Source organism: Panthera pardus, unplaced genomic scaffold, assembly GCF_024362965.1.
Source record: "Panthera pardus isolate Hobbes unplaced genomic scaffold, ASM2436296v1 HiC_scaffold_15, whole genome shotgun sequence".
NCBI classification, from domain to species: domain Eukaryota; kingdom Metazoa; phylum Chordata; class Mammalia; order Carnivora; family Felidae; genus Panthera; species Panthera pardus.
This window is the reverse complement of record NW_026526710.1, coordinates 53029816-53056057: the sequence shown is the minus strand read 5'-3', so window position 1 is coordinate 53056057 and position 26242 is coordinate 53029816. Positions and strand designations below refer to the sequence as shown.

General features: G+C 51.8%; 1 protein-coding gene across 50 annotated transcripts in view; it reads left to right on the top strand.

Annotated features, from left to right (window-relative positions):
* The window catches only part of CELF4 (CUGBP Elav-like family member 4), a 298339-nt gene that overhangs the window by 75827 nt on the left and 196270 nt on the right, over positions 1–26242 (top strand). For all 50 annotated transcript variants that reach the window (XM_053902630.1, XM_053902647.1, XM_053902645.1 and 47 more), the window contains exon 2: positions 249–331. In XM_053902630.1, coding sequence (XP_053758605.1) covers positions 249–331 — 83 coding nt within the window. The remainder of the gene's footprint in view (positions 1–248; positions 332–26242) is intronic.

The window sequence follows — 26242 nt, the reverse complement described above, 5'->3', positions numbered from 1 at the left end:
AAAAAAGCAACGCAAGGGACAAAAAGCCGACAGGAAAACGGAGAGGCAAGAAAGCTCGAGTAGAGTGCACAGGAGAGAGAGAGAGAGAGGGAGAGAGAGAAAGAGAGAGAGAGAGAGAGAGAGAGAGAGAGAGGTGGGGAGAGGGACCTAGAGCGGGGAGGGGCCCAGACTGGAGGGCGGGCGAGAGGGCGCGTCGGCGGCCCGGGGGCGCCCCACTGACCCTTCTCGGCGCTTCCTTCCCTCCCCAGGCTGCGCTTTCCTCACCTACTGCGAGCGTGAGTCAGCGCTGAAGGCCCAGAGCGCGCTGCACGAGCAGAAGACCCTGCCCGGGGTAAGTGGCGCCTGCCGAGGCGCGAGCGACGGACGCGCCGACAGGGGGCGACTTCGGGAGGCCGGGCTGCGACGCTGCTGGCCGGGGGATCGCGGGCCCGGGCGCGCGCCTGCTTTCGCTCGGGAGCTCGCGCTCCCCCCACTCCCGCCCCGCGGCCCGCGCCCCGCGCCCTTAGAAGCCCCGAGGCGCCGCGCGGGGGAGAGGGCGCGTGGGCGCCGGGCTCGGAGCTCGCCCGGCGGCCTCCGCACTCCGCCGTCCAGGCCCGACGTTATCCCGGGCTGGGGGCGAACTCCGCCACGACCACGGAGCTGGGGCTTGGCTCCTCCCCTGGCCCTCCCGGCGCCTCCGATCGGGTCCCTGATCCGCACACTGCCCGCTCGGGCAGTCGGGGCGGAGACGCCGGGTGCCCTGGTTCCCCGGAACCCGGAGCTGCCTCCGCCGGCCCCACGGGGCCCCTGGTAGCCGGGCCGCCTGAGCACCCGCCGATAGACGTCGGACTCAGGCTGTTCCTGGGGCGGAGGTGGGGGCGGGGGCCGGGGCGGGAGGGGGCGCCTCCGCGCCCAGGCTCGGCGCCGCAAGTGAGATCACCGCGGTTTATTTAAGGAGCCAGCCCTCGTCTTTGATAAACTATCGCGCCTCGGCCCTGGTTTATAGCTTCTGTGCGGGGGAGAAGAGAATTATTTATGGCCCCCCTAACTGGGTGTGATATCAGCCATGGCTATTATCGAGGCTAGTTCATCACCATAAAATAAGAAGTGTTCCTCGGGTCAAGGGTCTGCGCGGTCTCTCCTGTGGGTTCAGAGAGATGGGGGGGGGGGGGTAGATATACGGCTCACCGAGTATCTAAAGATAAATGGAAAGATGTGAGTGTTTGTGGACATAATTTAAAGAATTTACAAATATACCGTGTTTAAGCTTATACAATGGACACTGCAGGGGAGCACGTGTATTCTGTATGTATGCTCACCAGTGTTTACACATGCATGTTTACATTCTTACCAAGCAAACCTGTACGTAAACACACTTTTCCATTTCTGGCCCACAGCGGGAAAGGTTAACCAGGTAGACTGAAAATGCAACCCTGGGTCGGGACAGCCTTCCCTCGCATCAAAGAACCTTTTTTACCCATTTAGGGGAGGGGAGGGCCTTCCTTCCATTAAGACAGCCTTTGTATTGTATTTTGGTACTTGTGATTGCAAAGCACGGGGCTGAGTCATCTTAATAACATACCCGCGGATGTAAATGTATGGAAATCATGCACCGCACAGGTTTTTGTGTGGAGCCTTGCTCTGGCACGGTGGCCATTCCCCAGTTGGTTTTTTAGTGGCGCCGCTACATGCACATATATTATAGTAATTACTTTCTGGGTGCCCTCTGTAAGATGGCAGAAATATGCTCCACATCGCCCCATGTTATGTGTGAAGCATAAAGCCATATTGTAAGATAATCAAAGGCTTCTGAGAAAGGTTTGTGCTGATTAATAAAGTGTTTATGGTACTTTGTTTTGGGGGAGACTGTGATAGATATTTTAGAGCCACCCAAATGGAATAGAAAATACCACATTGTTTTTGGGAGGCTCTTCATCAGCTTGAGAGAGATTGCCAGGGAGTTTCATGATGGCTAAAGCTGGGAATTAGATGGGGAAACAGAAAGAGAAGGTGGGAGGGACAGGCTCAGGATTTTGAAGGGGGAGAGAACGGGGACTGGGAGAATTTCAGTAGCAAGTGTGGATTGTTCAGATTCTAACATTAACTTGTGGTTGTTTATTTTACATATAATAGAATAGCTAAATGATGGAGTGTATTAGTTCTTTAATAATTTATAGAAATACTTTGATGTTGCAGTAATTACATTAAAGGTCACATATCAAAGGTAATTTGGTTGAGCAGCTGTGATGGTTTCTCAGAAGCAATCAATACCACTGTCCGTGGTGCTGATTTCACCAAGGGGCCTGCCAGATTAAAGCAGGCTTATTACCAGGCAGAAAGGCCCAGGGGAAATCAGGAGCACATTGGAGCGACGCGCCAGCCCCCCTTCCACCGATAATTAACACTGTTCCCCATAATCTGTGCTAATCCTTCATACTGGGAGATCCAGTGGCATTTTTCTGAAATCACAAAGACAAGTTGGTAAAGTTTGGGAGAAAGGACAAAAAGAAACATGAATGTATGTTGGGAGATGGGAGGGGTGAGGAGAAGCCAACGGTGGAGCTAAAACATAGCCTAGAGTCCCCTTGCAGTGCCTGGAAAGCCTGTCCTTTCTTCAAAGGCCTCACAGGGAGATTCATGGCCTCAAAGACCTCATCACAATTCTCAGGAAAGGCACAGCCTACAGCAGGAGGGACAGAGAGAAAAGATAAGACTGAAGCTCAAACTTCCCAGGGCACATTGTCCCCACACACACTCACATGGAAAAAAGTGAAAAACAAAATGACCACATAAAGTTATGCTTTAAAGTGGATTCCAGAAGGCAGAACTGGTGTTATTATTGTTGGTCGATTCTCTCCTTTGAGATTGGAGAAAGCTTAACACTAGCAAATACAGGGATGGGACCAAGCAAAATGCTCTCACCCACCCAAATAATGGGTGTTCCCACCAATTGAGGCTGTGTCCATGGCCACCCGTTAGGTTGAGGGAGCACAGAAAGATACCTCTTCTTACTTGACCACACTAGGTCCCCCAGTGAGTGAACTCTATGTCTGATTAAGGAGAAAGAAATTGAAAAAAGAACCTAGAAAACTGGTAACCTCTGCAATTTGGGCACTTTTCCAGACTTCAAAATCCATTAAAATCAATCCATTAAAACCAGCCCTCCAGTTTCTCACTGAAAAGAAAAAGAGGGGAGAAAATAGTGCAGACAACCCATTCTGTTTCCCAGCAAGTTACAGAGCTGGCCTGTTGGCAGCAAGAAAAACAATTCCACTGTTGTCACACACACACACACACACACACGCGCACACACACACACACACACACACACACACACATCACTATCACCAAAAACAACAACAAAACAACAGAGACAGAGCTAAAGATGTCCTCATTTGGGGACTGAGAAGGGGAGCTGACATTTCTCTTGGAGTAAGTGGAATCTCAGAAACCATTCCTCAATGGCTGTTCTTACAAGTCAGAGGTCAGTATCCCTGTGTACCAGCCTAACCAAAGCCCCTAGCATGACTTATGGAGTCATCCCTGGATCAGTATCACATATGGATTACTGTTTTTGAGTTCAGCATGACTTTGTTAGAATGTCATCAGGGTCCTTTTGAACAGTATCTTCTGCCAGAATCTAGGCAAAGTGATCCCACTTTTCTAAACTCTTCATTTCTATCTCTTCTTCATACTTTTTTTTTAAGAGGGAGAGAGATTGAGCAGAGGAAAGGGCCAGAGTGAGGGGGAGGGAGAGAGAGAAGAAAGAGAGAGAATCTTAAGCAGGCTCCATGCTCCCATTCGGGGCTCAATCCCACCACCCTGGGATCATGACCTGAGCCATATTCAAGAGTGGGGTGCTCAACGGACTGAGCTGCCCAGGTGCCTTTCTTCTTCACACTCTTGATCTCTTATTCCTGACCTTCTGCCCCTCTCCAGCCCACTCTCTTCCATGTCCAATGTTTGTTCCACTATTTGTAGGGTATAGTCCACATGGGGCAGTTTCTCAATCCATCAACAAATATTTCCTGAGTGTGTGCCGGGCATTGTTCTAGGCATCCTGGCAGATACGGTGATTAGAAAAACTCATCCCTACCCCTCTTGGAGTTGTCCATCAAGTTAGGGACAGAAGCCACACACACGAACAAAAATATCATCAATAATACAAGACAGCGGGTTATTATAAAGTAGGTAGGGTAGACAATTGCTCAATAACAACAATTAATATTTTTTAAGCACTTATTATCTGATGGGCATGAAATAAGCATGTTATCTGCATTACCTCATTTTATCTTCACAACTACCCTATGAAGAAGATATCAAGATCATCCCCTACAGGCTTAGATTAAGAGACCCAGGCTTAGATAAAGCAATTTGTCCAAAGTCACACAATTAACAAATGGCCAAGCCAGGACCAGCACCAGGTCTACTACCCAAACCCAGGATACTTATCTCTCTTTTTTAGTGTTACCTGTTGCTTTAGAGGGGACCCGGATGACCACGGGGTATAGGAGTTGCTCAAGGGTTTTGTTCAGGATATGGGCAGGTTGGGAATAGAGAGTTGGGAGGAAGACAGCTATGTCAGATGAGAGCACTGGTCTGAGAACATCCTGTAGACAAAGCATGCATGACAGGTCAGGAGCTGTGAGCTGGGCTGGAGAGGTCCACTCTGAGAGCTCCCTGGGACCTAAGTGTGCACAGGAGGCCTCTTGGAAGAATTCTGTTCCTTAAAATAGGCCCCTGCTGCTTAGTCCTGGTCCCCCCAACCCCTGCCTTTCAGAATTTTCAGGCAATTGTCTTCAAGGAAGGCCCCATCTGTTTCCAAAGTTAGAAATGTTAAGACCTCTGGGGAGAGATTCTCATTAGGAAAACCAGGCGACAAGGCCAGTAGTGGCCAGCACTTTGCTCCTCTGACAGCAGAAAGGGCTCCTCACCAGGACTGCTGAGGGGGGAGAACTGGGTTCAGTTAGCAGGAGGCCAGGAAGCAGCCAGAAGAGGGAGCAAGCAGGGAAGAGGGGAGGAGAGGGAGCTGGGGTGGGGGGTAGGGGGGAAGGGTGGGAGCTGTATCTGTTTGGTAAACATTAAAGTTCCAATTCACTAGTTAAAGATTGGCTTTTATGCCCTCACTCCGGCAGCCCAAGAATACAAAGCAAACCAACACACTCCTCTCTGTCTCCCACCCCTAGCCCTGGATTCAGCCCAGTAGATAAGCAACATCACTGCCATCACATCTCCGGACTCAGGTCTCTATAACTCGGGACCTGTCATTTCCATGGAAATTCAGTGTGACCTTCTTGGAGTGTACCAGGAAAGATTTAAAATGAAAAATTAAAAAAAAAAAAAAAAGAAATAGAGGCACCTGGCTAGCTCAGTTAGTAGAGCCCACTTTTTCTTTTTTTAGCTTTATTTTTATTTATTTTGAGAAAGATAGAGAGCAGGTGAGGGAGGGAAGAGAGAGAGAGAGGGAGACAGAATCCCAAGCAGACTCTGAGATGTTGGAGCGAAGCCCGATGCAGGGCTTGAATTCATGAACCCTGAGATCATTACCTGAGCCAAAATCAAGACTCAGACACTTAACTGACTGAGCCACCCAGGTGCCCCAAGCACACAACTCTTAATCTCAGGGTCATGAGTTCAAGCCCCACGTTGGTCATGGAGCCTACTTAAAAAACAAAACAAAAACAAAAACAAACAACCTTCATTGGATTTCTGGCCCCACTGGCTCAGGATGCCTCTATCTTTGTCCCTCTTCCCCGCTTTCCTTTGCCCAAGTCCCAGCTTGTCTCCCATTCTTTCTCTTTCTCTCTTTTCTTTTTATGCCTGGTTCCTCCTCCTTTCTCTCCCTTCTGGTCATTTTTCTCTTCCTCTTTTCCCCTTTCATTTTCCACCCTTTCTTCATTTACCCTTCTCACTTGCCTCTCCTGGCTCTCTCCTTTCCTCCTCCCATCCTCTCCCTCCATCCCACCCCACCTCCACCTTGACATCCTCAGATGCTCTAGTGGGACCTCCACCGGCTTTCCTGGGGCTTTCCTGATGAGGCCCATCTCCCTCCTGACAGCCCTGCCATGGAAGGATCCATCCAATTTTATGTACAACTGTAAAGATGAATGATAAGTAGAAAGGATGCAGGCAAGAACAAGATGAATAAATTATAAAGGGCAAATGATGACAAGACAGGGGTCCCCAGAGACCGTGATATGATAACAGAAACTAAAAGACGAATTTATGATGGATGTAGTTAGCATGTACGGAAGCTGTTAATTCTTCAGGGTAGTTTTACAACTTCTGGTGATTGGTGCAATCAAAGCGTTTCATTTTAGAGATATGATGTATTTCCACTTGTCTGTCCTCTGGGCACAGGGTTGGTGTTTGTCTCTATGTGGTAAGCCTGGGTCCCATCAGCATGTGCATCTTCTCCCCCAGCCACTGCCACCTTTGTGCATCTCTGCTTTGAGTGGTGGGGTCACAAGCCAGATCCCTGCACGCCTCCAGCTCCCTGGTCCTGCTGTCTTTCTTCTTACTGAGTGTGTAAGTTTGGGGGCTGCTGTAACAAAATGCTGCAACCTGGGAAGCTTAAATAGCAGCAGTTTATTGTCTTACAGTTCTGGGGCTAGAAGTCCAAGATCAAGGTGTTGGCAAGGTTGATTCCTACCGAGGGCTGTGAGGGAGAATCTGTTCCAGGCCTCATGTCTCATTTCTGGGAGCCTCAGGAGTTCCCTGGCTTTTGGATGGCGTTCCTCTGTGGTGTCACATCATCTTCCCTGTAGGCGTGTCTGTCTGTGTCCAGATTTCCCCTCTGATAAGGAAACCAGTCATATAACCTCATCTTAACTTGATTACTTCTGCAAAGACCCTATGTCAAATAAGGTTACTTTCATGGGGACTGGGTGGAGGTTAGGACTTCGGCATCTTTTTGGAGGGAACACAGTTCAGCCCATGATGCTGAGAAATAGGCAACTCTTTGGCTCTTCCACGACAGGGAGGAAAAGTCTTCAAAAGAATTTGGATTGTGGGGGCGCCTGGGTGGCTCAGTCGGTTAAGCGGCCGACTTCGGCTCAGGTCATGATCTCGTGGTCCGTGAGTTCGAGCCCCGCATCGGGCTCTGTGCTGACAGCTCAGAGCCTGGAGCCTGTTTCGGATTCTGTGTCTCCCTCTCTCTGACCCTCCCCCATTCATGCTCTGTCTCTCTCTGTCTCAAAAATAAATAAACGTTAAAAAAAAATTAAAAAAAAAAAAAGAATTTGGATTGTGGCAGGCGAGTGGGGGGCGTGTCCCACCAGACCTTGCTCTGCATCTCACCCTGGCCTCGATTTTTTTCTTTCTCTCTTGGGGAAATGAATCACATATCTTCTTTTCCTATATTTCTTAAAAACGACTGTTCATCTGTCCTTTTAGAGCATCAGTTCTACACTTGAGAGCAATTTTGCCCCTCGGGGGACAGTTGACATTGTCTGGAGACTCTACTGGCATCTAGTAGGTAGGGGCCAGAAAGTTGCTACACATCCTACACTACAATGCACAGGACAGTGCCCCCCCCCATAAAGAATTATCTGGCCCCAAATGTCAATAGTGTCAAGGGACCCTAAGGGACCCTAGGCCCTGTGTTAGGGCCAAGGGCGAGTGGAAAACACACAATTAGGCCTTGAGGCAGAGCCTTCCTCTCTCTTCTTCACTGGCTCTCCTCACTTGGGGGACAAACCCCAGGGTCCTTAGAGTGTCAGAGGTGGGAGAGTTTAAGGGGCACACCCCCCAATGGCGAAAGCATAGAGGGAGTAATGGGCAGCAGAAGAGGGCAAGGCTCACCTCCAGGCATTAAAGATCATTTCTTTCTCCAGCTCCTCCCTTTGCAGGATCCCCATTCTGCCAGGAAACAGATCTGGCTGCCTCTCAGCCTCTCAGACCGTGCCACAGACAGGAGGGCTGGGGCTAAGAGTATATTATGCAGAAGGGAACACCAGAGTTCCCATTGGGAAGTCAGAAATGCCTTAAATCCAGACACCAAGCACCAGATAGGGACGGGGGCTACCGTGGCACCCTCTTATCTTGCCTCCTCTCTTCCACACCAGGCCTTGGCCCAGCCCACCTCCCTTGCTTCCATCCAGAGACTTCTTTCCCCTTCCCACAGAGAAATCTGAGTCTTCCTCCTGCCTGGGCCTTTGCCTCTCCTAAACTGCCCACTCTCCTCTTCTCTGTCCCTGCCCACACTGGCCTAGGTGGGAAGGTGTCCCCATGTTTCAACCAAGTGACTCTTAACTCCCATAGGGAGTCATTCCCAATTGGTGGGCTGCCTTGTCCTAGCAAAGATGGGCAACGCTGGGTGATGATGGCAGGAAGCAGTGTGGTTCCTTATTCTTCAATTATTCATGAAAATACTTGCTGTAAAGCGAAAAGGGCTCAAGTTCAGGGGGATGAGGTCTCCCAAGGTCCCAGTTTATTGTGATTCAGTTCGTGTTTTGATCAAAGGCGGCTGTGGTCTTCTCAATTAGACCACCAGGGGGCACTAGGCAAGTAGCTTCCTCCCCTGGTGGCTGAGTGGGCACAAAGCAAGTGGGCCTGGTGTGCCCAACGCTGTGTTCAGCACAGAAGAGGCAGAATGATGCCAAAGGCACCACTCCACCCATTTACAGCACTTACAACCTGTAGTGAGGACACCGACCAGCTGGATGACTTGGGACAAGCCACCTGACCTTTCTGGACCTCTTAATTCTATAATGAAAATCTTACGTGTAAGACCTTCATATGCTGTGGATTGCTGTAAATAATCCAAGGATTATTATGAATGACAAAACAATGAAGTGAGTGTGAATGACCTCAGGGTCAATACATTGCTACAGTAAAATCTGGTGACTCCTAATTCATACATGAAATAGTCAAAGGACAATAAAAATATAAAATGGTCGGATGTGCAATTTGGACCCTACTTCCTGTTACATTTCAGAAAAGCAAGATGACCGTGACCTGGAATGACCAGAAAGGGCTCCATGGAGGGGAGATAGGATCCAGGTGTGTGTAAGGGAGAGGAGATTGGAAAGGTAGTAAGGTGGGAAGATTCTGGGGAGCCAGGAGTCTGAATTTTCCTTCCGAGTTAGGGATGAGAATGCAGAGAATGTGGCTGGAGAACGGAGCAGACCTTTCTCCCACCTGCTGGTCTTCCAGACCTCCAGCCTGTATAGCCTGCAGGCCCCAGTCAGCTCCAGGCAGATGAGTCACTCTGACATCCTGCTTCCATCCGGGCATGGCTTCAGGCCCCAACAATGCCCAGTTTTCCTCCTTCCTGGAAAAGCCTGCCTCCGGCTGCTCACCCACTACAGTCCTCTCATGGGCTTCAAGACATAGCAGTAAGCCCCTAACTTCCTCCAGCAAGCTCTCCCAGGCTGCTCTAAGCTACATTGGTCTCCTCCGTGTCTGAGCAGGGTTGATGCACTAAACTCAGCGCATCAGCATTATTAGTGTGCTTGTTAGAAATGTAGTCCTGGGGGTGCCTGTGTGGCTCGGTTGAGTGTCCAACTTTGGCTCAGGTGGTGATCTTGCACCTCGTGGGTTCAAGCCCCTGTGTCGGGCTCTCTGCTGTCACTACAGGGCCAGCTTTGGATCCTTTGTTCGCCCCCCCCCCCCCCAATTCCCTGCTCACACTTTCTCTCTCAAAAATCAATCAATCAAACAAACAAAAGAAATGCAGTCTGGGCCCCACCCCAGACAGTGTCACATCACACAGACTGTACCCCACTGCATTTTAACAAGCTCTCTAGAAGATTCATGTGCACAAAAAAATTGATGGCCACTGGCTTAACTTTAGGCTCTGAAAGATAATGCCTTATTCTGAGTACTCCCAGAAGCAGAGTCTACACAAGCATTTGAATGCAAGTAGTTTCTGTAGATAGTGACCCCAGGAAACATGAATAGAAAGTGAGGAAGTATGACAGGAGGAAAAGAAATCAATAAAAGGTGTGTTATCAGGCAGACCAGCTTCCGCTGTGAGTGGCCCTTAGTTCCACTGGGGACTCTAGCCCCAGTGTGGATCACACTCCCCGGGGTCATCCACCCTTGGGGTGAAGGAACTGGGTGTTTATACACCAACTCCCACCAGTCTTTGGTTGAGAATGTGAGCAAGGATCATTAATTCCCCAGCTCTCCTGGCTTGCCACATGAGTGGGCAAAGCGGGCTCCACGGTCTAAGAAAGCCCTCAGACACCAGGTGCGGGCACTGGCAGTTGGAAGTTCGGCCGCTGTCACTGCAGTGAAGAGAGCAAGGGGCTATGGGCAGGACACTGCCTGCATTTGCTCCTGACTCCGTACTCTTGAATAGGAGAGAAGATAACAGAAGCCTGTCTCTGCAGCCTTGATGACAACTACCACTCATGGAGTACTCACTATGTGCCAGACACATCACAAGTAGTATCTCGTTTGTCAAGGAGGCATTGCACAGATGCTCTCCTGTAAGCACTGTCTTATGGAAGAGGCCACTGAGGTAAAGGGGCTTACCTGGGATCACGTGGCCAGGGAGAGGTCTGGTTGCAAGGCCCGTGCTCCTTGCACTGAATCCTGTGGCACCAGATGTGTGTCAGAGCTTCGCAAGGGCAGGAATAGTGTTGTCTTCCTCAGTCCCTATCACCTAGGGCCGAGATCAGGCTGCCCCCACAGAAGATTCTGGCATCAGTGCTAGAGCCCCAGGGGGCCACATGAGGCAGGGCGGTGGCCCTATAGGTGTCACCACATCTTAGATCTGCCTTTAGATTGGAAAGCATTGCCTTTACATGGAAAGCAGTATCAGATTCCAGCTTTGTTCTGCCTCAATCCTTACGTCGTGCCTTAAGAAACCACTAAACCTCTCTGAACCTCAGTTGCAGTGACTACCCTATCAGAACTACATTTGGATGCAGTGACTTCAGCAAATGGAGCTTTGTGCTTGTTTTGCACATCACAGAGTCTGGGGTTTGGCAGCATAACAATGTCAAGATTCTCTTCCCTCATGGTTATAAAATGGCTGCCCCAGCTCTATGCATCACATCCACAGTCACGCAGAGTAAGTCCAGCTGTGTCTGTCCTTTTATCAAAAATGCCAAAGGTTTCCCAGAGGCCCCTCCCCAGTAGACTTCTGTGTATGTCTCATTGGCCAGAACTGTGTCATGTGATCACCATAGCTGCAAGGCCAGCTGGGAAAGGGGGTTTCATATCTGCCATGAAACAAACAAACAAAACAGACAAAAAAACCCTGTACTTTGGTTCCTGAAGGGGAAGGGGGGATAGGTGATGGGTAGGAGCCATTAGAGTCTGCCCCACCACCCTCACCGAGATGGGTAGGGGTTACAGAAGAGGAAACTGGGCCAAAGCAGCAGCCCCACCCCACACATAAGCAGGGTTTGCTTCTATGAGGCGGCTGAGTCAGAAAGAGGAGTTTCGCAGTGCGTTCCAGAGATGTTTCTTCAACATGGCACTGCTAACTCAGCACGTTTATTCAACTACTGACATGGTTTCTAATTCCATGGGTTTCGTAGTGGGAGATGAAGATTTCAGCCCCTTATTTTTATCATCTGTATCTCCCTTGAACTTGTATCCTTCTGTGCCTCTGTATGTGGCTTAAATACTAAGGAATCAAAGGCCACTGTGCCTACAGACAGCTGTCCCCACATCATAGGCATTCTGTGGCCATTTCCCCACCCTCACTCCTTTGTCCACTGCAGCAGTGGGTACACACCATCTGAAAGTGGCCCAGCCAGTTTTCAGGGCCAGCAACAATGGTGACAGCTTTATTTTTCAGAAACTGAAGCATGGCACTTCTGGCCTATTGTAAGGGGGTGTGGAGTGAGGCCGTGTGCCCAGGGCAAAGCCTGCCTGAGAAATGAGAATTTACCCTCTTGATTGCCTTCAGCCCCCCTGGACTGAGCTGGGAAGGAAAAAAAAAGGTCAGAGATGGCCCCAGGCCTGGCCTGTGCTCCCCTGTGGCCTCTTCCAGCAGCTTGAGGAAGGCCCCCAGACCCTTCCGGTTCCCCAGTGGCAGGGGCCATCTCAAAAGGTAGTGAGCCTCTGGCCACAGAAGTGTTCAAGCAGAGTCTGAGTTGCCTGGGGGTAAGGGCAATGCAGGCAGTTCCTATGTTGGGCCACATCACTTCTAGGTGAGCCCGGATCCCGTGATTTTATCCCTGTTTTACTTGTTTCTCCATCACAGGCCCCCAGCTCCAGCCCCAGTCTGAAGCCCTGGCCAAACCCCACTGTCCTGCCTGCATTCCCCAGCCTCAATCTCGGAGGACGTCCTCATGATGACTCTGCCCTCCCACTCTCTCCTTTCTCTGAAGACTTCCAGGATTTAGAGCCCAGCATGCCCCTGGGCAGGCTCAGGCCCCACTTTCGGCCACCCCAGCTCTCCCAGTCAGCTGTGTGAACCTGGGCAAATCGTTTCACTTCTCTGTGTTTCATCTCAACCCTGGGATTTCAGTAGTGCCTCTATCCTGGGGCTGTTTGTGCAAAGTGTGAGTTGATGCCTGCGAAGCACTGAGCGCCCTGTATACTCCTCAGACACGTGTGATGGTCTCTCCACTGCCGTTGCTGTTGCTGTAGCCGTTCTCTCTCCCCTCCAGAGGAATGTGCCTCCCTGCTTGGCCCCTTCTGATCCATCCCCACCCCTGGCGCCGTCTGCCCTGGTCTGGTGGACCGCGGACCCGGGATGCATGGCAGCAAGTGCGCCAGCTGCGTAGACTAGCCCAGGGCTGGCCCCGTGGGGAGACCGACAGACCCCAAAGAATAGAAGCCAAGGGTGGGAGTGGCAGAAACGTCCCTGGAGGCTTCTGGTTGTCTCCCTGCCAAGGCCTGGCTGTGCTTGAAGAGAATGACTCAGGATCACTGCTTCGTGCCCTTGTGAGAGGTGTGAGCTAAGCTTGTCCTATCAGTTCGCACAATCCGCACGAGACCTACATACTTCCCTCGCTACTTCCCGTTCACGGAGCCACACCCCAAAAAAGGGCAGCGCCCCTGGAAGCTGGGGGAGGGAAGCCCGGAAGATTTAAAACCCTAGCCAGTAAGAGCAGAAGCAGATCACGCCCCGGCACCCACGTGGTTCCACATGGTCCAGGAGGCCCTTCAAGGCAGGGCGACCCAGGGATCTGAAATGAATATGCATTTGGCCTCTCCCAGCAGCCCTGACAGCTGGCATCCGACAGCTGGGACTGCTCAGGGCCTGAGAGAAGGTTTTTAATTCAATTCATAAGTGTTTCCTGAGCACCCACCAGGAGCACAGCCCGGTGCTAGGTGCTGCGTGGCAGGTGGAAGTGAGGAGAGGCCACGGACCCTGCTGCCCCTTGGGGCTTTCCCTCCTGCAGAGGAGAAAAGATGTACACACCAAGCAATTAGAGGACAATGGATTGTGACTTTGGACTGAAATGTAGAGCTCCGAGGAGTCTGGGAGCCTTGCGAGGTGGCGTTTACTGAGTGCCCTCCTTGAGCCCATGCTGGGCACGGGGGGGGGGGGGGCGGTGCGTGCAGCCTTGGGAGTGTGGGCAGGATTTGGGCACCTGGAGGTGGGTTGGAGACAGCATTCCATTGAGGCCAGAGCAAGCACAAAGGAAGAAGGGAGGGAGTGAGGCTGTATGCTGGAGCTCAGGGTACTCAGAAGCGGGGGTGGGGAGTGCCAAAAATCAGACGAGGTTTGGGGCTCGAGTGGGAAAGGCCTGGGAAACATCCCACTGAGCAACTTGGTCTCTTTTCTTTGGGTATCGGGAGTCATTAAAGCTTCCTGAGTAGGAGAGTGACAGATTCACCATGATGGGCAGGGTGGTCTGTAGGGGTAAACGGCCCGTGCCTGTCCAGTGAGAGGCCAGAAGTGGGAGAGTGGCATCAGGAATGGAGCCCGGCAGAGTGGAGACAGCCTTTCAGAGTCTCCCTTCGCCAGGCAGCCTCTGGGGGCAGAGCCAGCACACCTGGGGCACTAGCTGGCAGAGACTACGTGGTGCTCGGAAGATCTGCTGGAGGAAGGCTTAGGGGAAGTTGGGCTCTCTCTAGGATGCTGAAGCTGGGGAGAGGAACCTGGCATTCTTCCCCCACCCCCACCACTGCTTGGAGGACGGTTCCCACCTGGAAGAGAGTTCTGGAGAGGCTCCTACACCACCTAACTGCACCTCAAAGTTTCTGAGATATTCAGATTTGTAACAAATGCAAAGAATGAGGTTCAAACCGCCCCCCTCCCCGGGTGCGTGCACATGCGCGCGCATGCAGGAGTGAAGTCAGGGAGCAGCCTGGGAATCCTTCTGCTGCAAATGCTCCCTGAGCAATTTCAGTCCTCCTCCAGCTCTTGGAACGCTGGGCACCTCCGCTGTCTATCGAGCACTGTCGGGAAACTTTGACTTGGGCTAGTGGCATTTCATCCATGAATGGGACTCTTCTCGGCCGTTACATTTTCCTCCCGAGGCCCAAGAACTTCAGGTGATGAGAGTGATGCCTCAGCATCACCTGCTCCATGCCCCCATTCTGCAAGGGAGACACAAAAGCTCAAAGAGGGCACATAGCCTGTGAAGGTTCGTGGACATTGGGCACACTGCTGAGATGCCACATTTGGGTCCTTTTCCGCTTGCAACACAGCCTTTATCTCAAAGAGGCCCCATGACTGAGAAATCTGGTAAATGCGTCTTGCTTTGGAAGAGCTGTGGAGGACACCCATTTCCATTAGCTTCCATATCATGGGGTGTGCTCAGTGCAGTTTTATTACCTTTGAGTGGACAATCCAACAGTGCCTCCAAGTGCATGTCCTGCCAAGCCTGCTTTAATGAACAGACACAAAGTGTGTGTAATTAGCCCAGGGATGGTGTGACAGTGAGTACCAGTAGGCCCCTCGCAAACACTGTTGTTCTCTTAGGTAGATGACATATTCTTGCAGACAACGATGTTGTCTACACTGTTTATTTGCTGCCCAAAATTTTTTGCACCACAGACTTTGCAAAGACTGACTTCTCTCTGCTAAAGTCTAAGTCACTTTCTTATCTGACTTGCTGGTTTCAAAATTTTAAAAGATTGCAACCAACTCCTTAAGGAGGGGCCATCTCACAGATGGAAGGATCTTGCAGTGGGTTCATAGCCCCTCCAGAATGCCTCCCCAGATGGGGTGGACCCACATGCTCTAACACCCCCCCCCCCCACTCCAGGTTTCATCAGGGATTGTGCTACATTGTGAGGTCGGCCGAGTAGGGTAGGTCCCACTGACACCTCTCGTGTCTCTCAGACCTCATGGAATGCTGTGTTGTTTGGTGTGCTTCAGCTAACACCCTGCCTGAGGGTTCCCCAAACACTTCCAACCCGTTAGATCACGGGGCAGGAGCCCCGTCTGGCACCCATCAGGTGATGGAGGCAGACTGACTCTCCAGCCGCTGCTGGAGCCCTCCCTGGCTCCTGCCCATGGGTTCTGGGAAGACAGTCTGTGCCGTCTTCCTCTATTCTTATTAAACGATTTATCTGGGGGAACTTAATATTTTCTTTTAGGATAAACTGAGCTAATACGATGTGCTTGTTTTAATTTGTGGGGTTAACTGATCTAATTATCTGTGGCGTTCAGTTAAATCCGTGTGCCTGGGCCGGCTGCAGGTGTGGGCTTTGAATCCTGCCAACAGGAAATCTCTCAAAACGAGCCGATCTAACGCAGCGGGTCCGCTGGTATGAGGGATTTTCTAATAATGCATGAATTTATTAACAGCTAAAGATAAATAGAGGATGTATTTACATTAAACAAATTCACAAGGAACTGTCTGCTGCTTCCCTGCCCCCTTCCAATGAATGCATCCCCCAACTCACGTTACTGTCTGTGCCATCCAGGTTGAGTCCAGAGTAACCCCGAGGGGCCCCCTGAGACTAAAAGTGGATACCTCTGCGCTATGACACTGTGGGGGAGCTGGTCTGGCAGGCATTAAAGATCTGGAGTTTCAGTTAACTCCAGACAAAGGAGCCAGTGATATCACTTAGGTCCCTAAAAGCTGATGCAGTCTTAGGAGGTGAACAGGTGCCTTCCCCTGGGCTGTGAAGATAGTCTTAGAAATCTGTGTTTGGGGCCGAGAGGTGCACATCCCAGGGGGAATATATCCAGGGAGGATGACAAGGGAAGGAAAAGGAGTACCTTGCATCTAAAGTGATTTGAAAGACAGATGCCATCCAGCCGGATGTGGGACAGCCTTGGCAGATACAAAGAGTAGCCAGATTGGGGTAGCAGGAGGAGAACCTTGGGAACCAGGAAGAGGGGACGAGGGGCAGCCCGCTACCCACAGGATGTGTCGTGAGGGTCTCCTGGCTTCCTAATCCCACCCTCTGCTGACCCACTGGAAGCTGCCCCATCCCCTATCCGGGGCTCCAGAAACCTCTCAAGCCTGGGTCTGGGATACTAGCACTGTCCAAGGAGACTGGGATTCTAGCTACAGAAGTTCCACATTGCTTAAAAACACCGCTAGCCTGTACTGTTTGGAAACATGGCTTTGGGATCAGGCCAAGCAGCCCCAGCCGCATTTGAAATGCATTTCCCATTACCTGAGGCCCAGACGCCCTGACAGCCCGAGTCATTCAGTACTGACCTGTTTTCAGCCAGCATCAAGCTCTCCGTCTTCCACGTGAATGATCCTGAATGAAGCCACACTTGCAAAGGCACGTGTAGAATAAGCACACATGTGCAAAACGTACATGTGCACATAGATGCAGATGCCTGCACACGCTTAACATTCAACCACGCACACACACTGGGGCTCGTGGCATATACACGTGCACGAAGCTATGTACACATACCAGATGAATGTGCACATGTCAACACACATAGGAAGCACACAGAGGAAGACATGCCTGTGCGTACACAGGCATCCATGCACGTGCCCACACACGGGCACACAGCTGTACGTGTGCACGCACACTCTTCCTCGGGCTCTTTTGGCACTGAAAGAGAACGTAGCTCTACAGGGACAGCTGAAGATAAACTCTTGATTTCTGATTTTCAGAGCAGTTTGGACAAGGTCCTCTGAAATGCATTAAAATGCTAATCACAGCATCTGTCTGAACCCTGGCAGCTGTGTGACTTGGGGGCAAATCGAAACAGAATGGATTCAGGAGCCTGGAACTCCTCCTTGACTCTCCTTGCCTCGCCCTCTCCCTCGTCTCCCCCCTCCCCTCCCTGGCCTGCCCACCACGGCCCCCACGCAGCACCAGCCCTTCTGCCCCCGGCTCCAGCCTGGCCGCGGTGGCCAGGACTCTGCCAGACCGGGGGTCCCAGAGCCGTGGCTCCCCAGTGCTACCAAACAGGGCTGCTGCCCACCCGGCTCTGCCCAAAGTTCCCCCAGTGGAGCTTCCTCCGATTGGCAAGACGGCCTCTCCCCAGCACCAGGGCCTCACTGCTTCTCTCGCCCCCCAGGAGAGAGCAGAGAAAGTACTAGCACTATCAAAGGTGGATGCTAAAAGCGTGCTCTATTTAACTCAAATGAAGAGCGCTCTGAGGGTGGAATTTTAGGTAGGGTGGCAAGCGAGCCCGGAGAAGCTTTCTGACCACCCCTGATGAGACCATATGTGGACAAGGGAACGGGATGGGGTGATTCATACATCCACACTCCTGGTGACTCTCCTCCACTGCCAAATGACATCCAAACCCTCCTCCACCCTTCCCTGACTGTTAGCCCAGCCCAGCTCCTCTCGACTACCCTGCCTAGCACTAGGATGTAGGACTACCCCAGTGCTCCTGAGTCCCCCGCTTCCCTCGCAGCTTCACACTCCGTGCTTTGCTCTGTCATTTACCTTTGCCTGGCCTCCTGCTGTATCCCAAAGTCTTTGCCAGGCCAATCCTTGGTCATCGTTCCAAACTCAACCTAGATATCACCTTCTCCAGGAAACCTTCCCCAATCTGGATGAAGCTGGGGAAGAGGCTTCCTCCTGTATTCTCAGAAGTTCCTGTTCCTACCTCCATTTCCAAAGTTTAAACATTCTCTTGTCCAGTTCCTTCCCCAGACTCTATACTCTTGGAGGGCAGGAGCTGGGTCCCACTCATCCCTGTGAGTCCAGCGTTGGCACAAGGATTGGCCTGCTAAGTTCTCAATGATGAGTGAGAACACCGGAATGTGTGAGGGGGTGTGTACCTGAATCCTTAGGACCAGAGCCACTTTATGGAACCCCTCAGTGGAGATCCTGGAAAGATTTTACCCTCACTGCGGGGCCTGGAATAGGATCTGGTCAGGCTTACGCCCAGCTCCATGTGCCCACACCCTTTTCCTCCCCCCCTCCCCATGAAGATCAATGCTCCCAGCATACCATGGTTCCATTTTTCCTCTTAAGCATCAAACTGTCATTTCACTAAACACCATCTGGAGACTCCTGGCTTCAGCCCCTAGCTTCTTCCAAACTCTTATTAATGTGACGGGTGTTTATTCCTTCTTCCTCCTCTTCCACTTCCTCCAGAACATCTCAGCTCTGCAGCCTGCAGACATTCATCTTCTCTTTGGGGAGCTCAGCTCTGCTGGGGAGGGCGCCCGTCTCAGGCTTGGCTTTAAGCAGCTGACAGTGATAAAGAGCAGACAGAGAGCAAGAGCGAGCTGTGGGGGCCCCTCCTGGAGCTTACTCCCAGCCAGCCTGGGAAGGGGGGGATGGCAGAGAGATCGCTGAGGAAGGAACCTGGTGTAACTTGGTCTACCGTGGTTTCAACTCTGGCACACTGATCTTTCCAAAATTCCACGACCTTCGGGTGCCTGGGTGGCTCAGTCGGTTAAGCGTCCGACTTTGGCTCAGGTCATGATCTCGCGGTTCATGAATTCAAGCCCCACGTCGGGCTCTGTGCTGACAGCTCAGAGCCTGGAGCGTGTTTCAGATTCTGTGTCTCCCTCTCTCTCTCTGGCTCTCCCCCATTCATGCTCTGTCTCTCTCTGTCTCAAAAGTAAATAAACGTTAAACAAAACAAAAAACAAAACAAAACAAAATTCCAGGACCTTCGCGATGTCCTGGTGCTGCCCAACAAAGCCCAGATTCCTACCCCAGGCCTTGACAATCCAAATCTTCCCGCCCTTCCCAACATCTGCGTCTGCCCCAGCCCCCGAGTGCCCATCTCTGCCACCAGCATACTGTGCACTTCCTTCCTTCCGTGACTTTGCCCATTTTTGTGGCTCTCATCTGAATGCACCTCCCCCCATTTTTTTGCATGTCCTCAGAGGAGCTCACATATTCTTCCTCCAAACAACCTTCCCTGACTACTCCACCCACACCAACAACCTTCCATGGCCCTTGCGGGAAAGGCCACATCATTTCACGTAGTGATCTAACTAACCCACATTGTATTCATGTATTGTATCTCCCGAAACAGACACAAGACAACCCCGATGGTGCTCACAGCACCCAACCCTAGACTGGGCTGGCACACAGGGGTACACAGTCAATCCCCACTGTCTTAAAGCAGAGGGGATAAGCAGCAATGACCCCTCTGAGAAGAGCACCAGTTCCTTGGGAGTGCCTGGTTGGCACTGGGGTGCCTGCAGCAGGAGCCCTCCCCCGGTGCCCATGTGGAGGCCCGCCCATTCCGGTCCATCACTATGGCCCAGCCTGGCAGTCAGAGGCCAGCTCATTCTCCCTGGTAGAGCATTAAGCTAATGCGTGTTGTGTCTCATTAGTGGCATTCTGTTTGTGCCAGGGCCAGGCAGTTTGATGGGTACTTGATTGGATATTCTGTTTATTTATGGCAGGAAAAGCATTCTTTATTGAGGACTGGGCAGCACATTTCTGTCCCTATGGCACTAAGATCCTCTGGCAATCATGCAATTATAAATTAAGACTAAATAAATAATATATAATAAGCAATAAAGACTGCATGCCTCCATGTAAAGAGCTCTCCTTGGACAGGCCTCAGCATCACCCCATAGCTAGGCCTAGAGACCCAGCAGAACCCCAGCCTGAGAGACACTGGCCATCCCAAGCTCTTGGCTGGGTTCTCTACCAAGGCGAGCATTAGCGTCCTCAGTCATAGCACCTGAGTGGGAAGCATGCCTGCATTGATAGAAAACCTTTAACTTTCTGCTGCCATTGATTCTCACAAATCCTTAAGGAAGGGAAGGCAGGTATTATTATGTCTAATTGATACGTATGGAAACGAGTTGAGGCCCGTGGAGGCTGAGAGACCTGCCCAGGGCCACAGGGAAAGGCATTGTCCTGCTCTGTGCCCCTCGATCTTTCATAGGCTGGTTAGGATGGGGGCAGGAGGTGGAGAATCTTCCAAGGATGCGAGGTTGGTGCTACCATCCTTCCAAGGGGGGAGGGAAGAGAGCAAAAATCCATAGCCTGCCTCAGAGCTGACCCCTCCCCACTCATCATCATGCCTGAGCCACCCTGTCTGCCCTCCTGTCTCAGGGATGAGTCAGTGAGAGATTGCCACCCATCCCCAGCTTCTTGGGCCTGGGGAAGCAGCGATGGGGAAGGCAGAGGGAGAAGGTCGAGGCCCGAGTTCTGAGAACTAGCCATGGCTGAGGACAGGGAATGTCCACAAATCTACTGGAGGAAGGTGTAGGCCCTTAGCTGTGTGGGGTCAGAGATGGAAGTGTGCATAGCGGGGCCTAGACTGAGTGGCTGGAGGAGTCTTGGGGGACAGGAGAGTCCACGGGGACCTTTGTACCCACTGGGAATGCATGCCAAGTGGGGAGTTATCCTGGGAGTATATCTGAGGACATGAGGCCAGGGTCCTCCTCTGGGCAGGGCACTGGTGTGGAATGGGCTGAGCAGGCTGGGTTTCCAAGTCTGGAGATGACACTGTAGCCAGGGCAAGCTGCAAGGGGGACTTGATACGCCCTATCTGTGAGATGCCCCCCCTCCAGGGGCTGCTGGGATCAGGAAGTACTGGGAGCTGTGAAATTCACAATGGGCTGGGACTTTCAGCCAGCCCAGCGGCAAACCACACCTCCACACCTCCACACCCGGACACTGGACCAGCCAGAGTGCCCTTTCGCATTCCAGGCAGAGTCCTGTGTGGTGTGGCAGACATGGACAAAGATTGTACATCTCCCCCAAGGGAGAGTGTCTCTTCATGAGACCCAGCCAGGGGCCTGGAAAGGTCATTCTGAGTGCATCCTGGAGCCAGAACAGTTCTGGGAGAGGCGGGCTGGGCCTTGATGACCTCCCTGAGAACCTCCAGCTGGAGGCCTGGAGGCACCAAAAAGGATTTGCACTCAGGCAGGCTGTAGGTCTTGCTGTACAAATGCAACCTGTATTGCATTCAACACCCCCCACCACGCCCTCCCCGCTTTCTCCCACTCCTTCTCTGCTCTTCCTCTTCATCCTCGCAAAAACTAATTGTCTCTCTCACCAGCCTGCGCCCGGTGCTTTCGAGAGGTTTATGCATGAAACTAATTATGCACCGCTAATTTGGAAGCTAGCAGCTTTCCCGTTAACGTTCATTTGATTTGGGTTGTTCTGCTGAGTGGCATTTCTGTAAATATGCCACAGGGCTGGGGGCCTATCGGGGAGGGTAACCTGAGTTTGGGGTCAAGAGGAGGGGCCTGGAGATCTGGGGATGGCCAGGTGTGATGTGATCCTTGTGAAGGAGAAGACAGGAGGCACCATTACCATAAACCAGGGGGAGGCCTCATTAGCAACCCTGGATGGTCCTGTAGTAGGAATCTGACTGCAAAATGTCACACTCAGTTGGGGTGGGGACAGAGTGGAAAACTGCCCACAAAGATTAAAAGGTGCTAGGTTCCCAGGAGTGCCCAGTGGGCATGGGCTCTGTGCAGGGCAGGAGCTAGGACTGGCCCTCATCCCTAGGTGAGCACTGAGAAAGCCGGGTCTGGAGAGGGGCCCTGGGCAATGAGAGAGGTCATTGGCCTGAGAAGTTCCCTCCAAGGAAAGATCTCAAGCCCCAGTGAGTGATCCCACTTTGGTCCTGGAGGGCTGGTGTCTGAGGGTCAAGGAGGGAACGGGGTAGGCAGAGCTTGGAGGAAGGACGGCTCTCTTCCTGACCTGCTATAGCCAGGCCAGCTTCCTGGGCCCATGCCTGCTCAGTCACACAAAGCCCTGTGCCCAGAAATCTCTGCTGTCACCATTTTGAAATTCTTAATTTCTGAACAAGGAGCTTTGCATTTTCAATTAGCACCCGCCAATTATGTGAACAGTCCTGTCAAAACCACTGAGTCTCACATGGGCCCTGAACTCATCGAAGATGTTCTCTGGGGACTTCTGTGCATTCATTGTGCCTCCTGGAAAAGGAGCTCCCTAAGGACCAGGGCTGGGTCTTCTCAAGTTGTCCCCCAGAGTGCAAGCTGGGCTCCAGGAAATGCTCTGCAAAGAACTGAAGCATTTGACTTGGTTCTTAGGCACTGAGCACCCATGCTGTCAAAGATAAGTCACGTTGGGCCATCTATTCACGAACGCTGCCTTTTCCCCTTTTCCTCAACGGCCCGGGAGCACCTCCCAGCAATCCACTCCTGTCTCCCAGCAAACGTGGGAGCCCCAGCTCCTACCTCAACATAGAAGCGTGGATGTCAGCACCTGCCACAGCGTCGGTGCATGGACGCTGACAGGCTCACTGTCGACTGCAATCTCTGGTGGCCAGGAGCCCGCAAGGCTGGCAGTTTGGAAATCTCAGGGCAAGTCCGCAGGGGAGGGATTAGCAGGGAAGTCAGATGATGCCTGCAGGGCTTGAGAATGGCCAGCCAGACAGGAAGGCCTCTAGGGGAGCACAGAGGAAGGTGGGACGAGGAGAGGTGGCACCCAGGCCAGCAGTGGGAACCCTAGATTTCCACCCTGAAGGCTGTGGGACAAACTGCCCCCTGGGGACCATTGGACACCCCCGGGAGATCAGCAACCCAACCTCGCTTCTCCTTTTTCCTTCCTGAGACCTCCAGGCAATGCCAGAGAATGTGTTTGGGGATGGAAGCGCAATGCTGAGATCACCTCCCACCTCTGCTGGGCTCTGGGGTGGGAGCTCTGGGGAATGCAGCGTTTGCAGTAGAGTTGCAGCTCATTGCTTGCCCTGCTCTGTTGCCTGCTCACTGTGCACCAAATGTGTATCACTTACTGTCCCTGGGCCACACTTCCCTCTCCCGTGGAATGAATTTGCTCCTCCCAGGAACACTTTCAGCAGTACCACTGTGACCGCCCTCTCAGTTACCCGCCATCCTGCCTTGTCCCGAGTGCCCTCACCCACAGTCAGACATACCCAGGTCCTAATTCCAGCCCAGCCAGCCCAGCCATGTGGCCTCTGAGATAATCTCTTAACTGCTCTGGGCCTGCCTCTGTCTCCTTTCCTGCAAAACGCACATGGTGAAGCCTCCCTTTGTGGGGCTGTCGAGAGGAGGCGTTGATGGCAGCCACTCCTAAGTAGGAGCTACTCCTGTGACTCGGTGGCCATGCTGACGTGCACCCACATGGCTTGGTGGAGAGGTTCTGGCTGCCTGAGACGCTGTTCCTCCTCTCACCTGCACTAAAACTGGTCTCATCCTTGACAACAAACATCAAGCCCTGCCTCCTCCAGGGGGCCCCAATGGATGAACTCCTACAGGACTCAACAGTGAATCAGCCTCCATGCCTCTGAGTTAACTAGCTGCTTCTGTGGGGTGGCTCTTGTCTTACAAGCCACTTACCAGCCTACATCTCCTCCCCTGAGTCTCACACTCTTGGCACACAGTAGACAGCCAGGGAGCTGTTGAATGGAATGCACGTACCTTGTGCGTGACATTCTGGGTCTTCCTTCCGTGGAGTGAGCTGTATTCTATGGCATTTGTGGTCGGCGTTTCCTTCCCCTGAAGGGATCTGAGTGTCATTTTCCAGCAGGCTTGTTCCATTCCCACAGCCAACCTTGGGAGACCCGCCTCCCACTTAGAAGCAATGGGCACAACTGTTACTTGATGTTGACTCAAGGTTCCATTACTTTCCAAGGCTGTCTGAGAGGCAGGCCTCATGCCGAGCCATATTGACCAGACGTCTGTGGCAACCAATGCTGAGTAATGGTTCAAATGGTAACCAGCATTAGCAAATAGTTCCTGTGATAATTGCAGCCTAATTTGTGTGTGTGCACATGAATTAGCATGCATCTGTATGCCATTAGCACTCTGAATTATCTCCTGAGAAGCAATGCTTGCCTCGGGCCCTGTGGACAAAGCCAACAGTGAGACATATCTAGAGCTCAATTTCTTCTTGGAACAAAGGACAGAAAATGGTTTTAAGGAAGGGAAAGCATATGCCTCAAGGCTGCTTCTTGACTTCCTCCATAAACTGAACCTCAGGCCATCCCAAGGCACTAAAACAGAGAAAGTCAGGAGGTCCAGACCTCATCACTTTTAGTCATTGGCCCAGACCAGGTCCTCAGCTGGGACCTCTCCAGGGGTTCCTGGGAAAGAAACGAGGGCAATTCAGGAGCTCTTCACTCAGCAGAAGAGCTGGATTCCTAGTTGGGCTGTAGAGAGGAGCATGTTCCATTTTAAATGTGTCCGGGGAGTCATTTGAAGTGAGTGATCACCTCCTGACTTGAGTTTTTGTATCACAGACTTCCAGAGAGCAGAACCCCTTGGTGTTAAGATCTCTGCACGGACCCAGTCATGTTCAGACATGGTGAACCCTGGGCGGTAGTGATACTTAGGAAAATTCCTGAAGGTGCCCCTGTGGTGGCTTCTGGGTCGATTCCTTCTACTGCATCCCTCCTGACCAATACTGCCTGTCCATTTAGAATTTGAACTAGTAGTTTTTTGTAAGAAGTACCTGGAATCATGCCATTTAAACCCCGTTTTCCAAGGATATGTATATTTAGAAGACTGTGTCCCCACATATACATACAAAAAACACTCAGCCGAGCACAGTGTTCCTAAGTTGGTGTGGTGTTAAAGACCGAATGTGTCCAAAAGTGACCAAGTTTGATTGCATCAGTTAAGAGTCGACGTTGGCTCAGGTCATGATCTCACAGTTTGTGAGTTCAAGCCCCGCATTGGGCTCTGTGCTGACAGCTCAGAGTCTGGAGTCTGCCTCGGATTCTGTGTCTCCTCTGTCTCTGCTCCTCCCCCAGTTGTATTCCCTCTCTCTCTCTCAAAAACGAATAAACATTAAAAACAATTTACCAGAAGGCAGATAATCCAGGTATAAGAAGTAGAATCAGAAAATGCAGCAGGGCTCTAACATTGGTGATGAACACTATAAACAATGTCAGACTTGAAACAGCCCCAGGTTCTCCAACCAAGAGGAGCTTTGCAAGCAATGAAGGTTCTACAAGCAGAGCCAAGCTCTATAGACAGCAGTAAGTTCGGTGGATACTGATGAGCACAGCCTACAAAGCCAGCATCTGCTAAAGATGTTAGATTCTACAATTAGTCCCTGGATCTGAAGCTAGTGAAGAACTCTGCAAGCAAGGATGGGCTCTGCAAACAACAGGCTCCACAAACTGCTTCGGGCTCTGCAAACTTTAACGAATTTGCAAGAAATACCAGGCTCTGCAAGCCCAAGAGACTTGACAAGTGGCAGCAAGCTTTGCAGAGAGCGATGAGCTCTGTGGGCAATGCCTGGTTCTGCTAACAATGGACTCTTCAAACAGCAACAGGCTCTAACGTCAGTGATGAGCCCTTTAAGAAACAGCTGGCTCTACAAGCAGCAATAGGTTCTGCAAACGTCGATCAGCAGGGATGAACTCTGTAAGCAATAGCAGAGGTTCCGGAGACCACATCAAAGTCTCCCGTGTCTTGGTCACCAAAAATACGAGGCTGAAGAAAGCTCTGTCCATTCTCGAAGAGCTCTGTCCATACCTAGTCATGAGCACTCCTTCCGTGTAGGCCCATGGGTGATGACAAGATGCCCTCTTCAGCAACACTTGGATGGGATGACCAGTGTCCTCCGTGAAGTCTCCTCTGGTGGTACATCCTGTTTAGGGCAAAGAAAACTCCGTGGGGGTGGGTGTTCCAGTGGGAGGTGGTGCCAGGGACAGGTGTGGAGGTCACCAAAACAGGTGCTTAGACATTCACGCTCATGGGGAAGAAGCTGCACCCTAATGGAAGGAAAGACACCTAGGGCAGAGCAGCCTCAGTCACCCACAGAAGGTGGCCGTCCCCAGTCTGTCACCTCAGCCGTCACTGGGAAGGACCCTTGACCAAAATAGTCCTTCCGCCTAGCCTATCTCCGATGTCTGAAATCCCACCCTGAGAGCTTACACCATCTGAATCGAAGCCTGACCCTTGTTAAAATGAAATCACCACCCACCCACCCACTCTCCCAACACCCTCAGCCTGCCACCTCAGTGTGAATCAGCTCATCATGTCCTCTCCCGGGTGATAGACATCCAAGAGCAGCGTCTGAGGTGTGTGGGAGCCGGCTC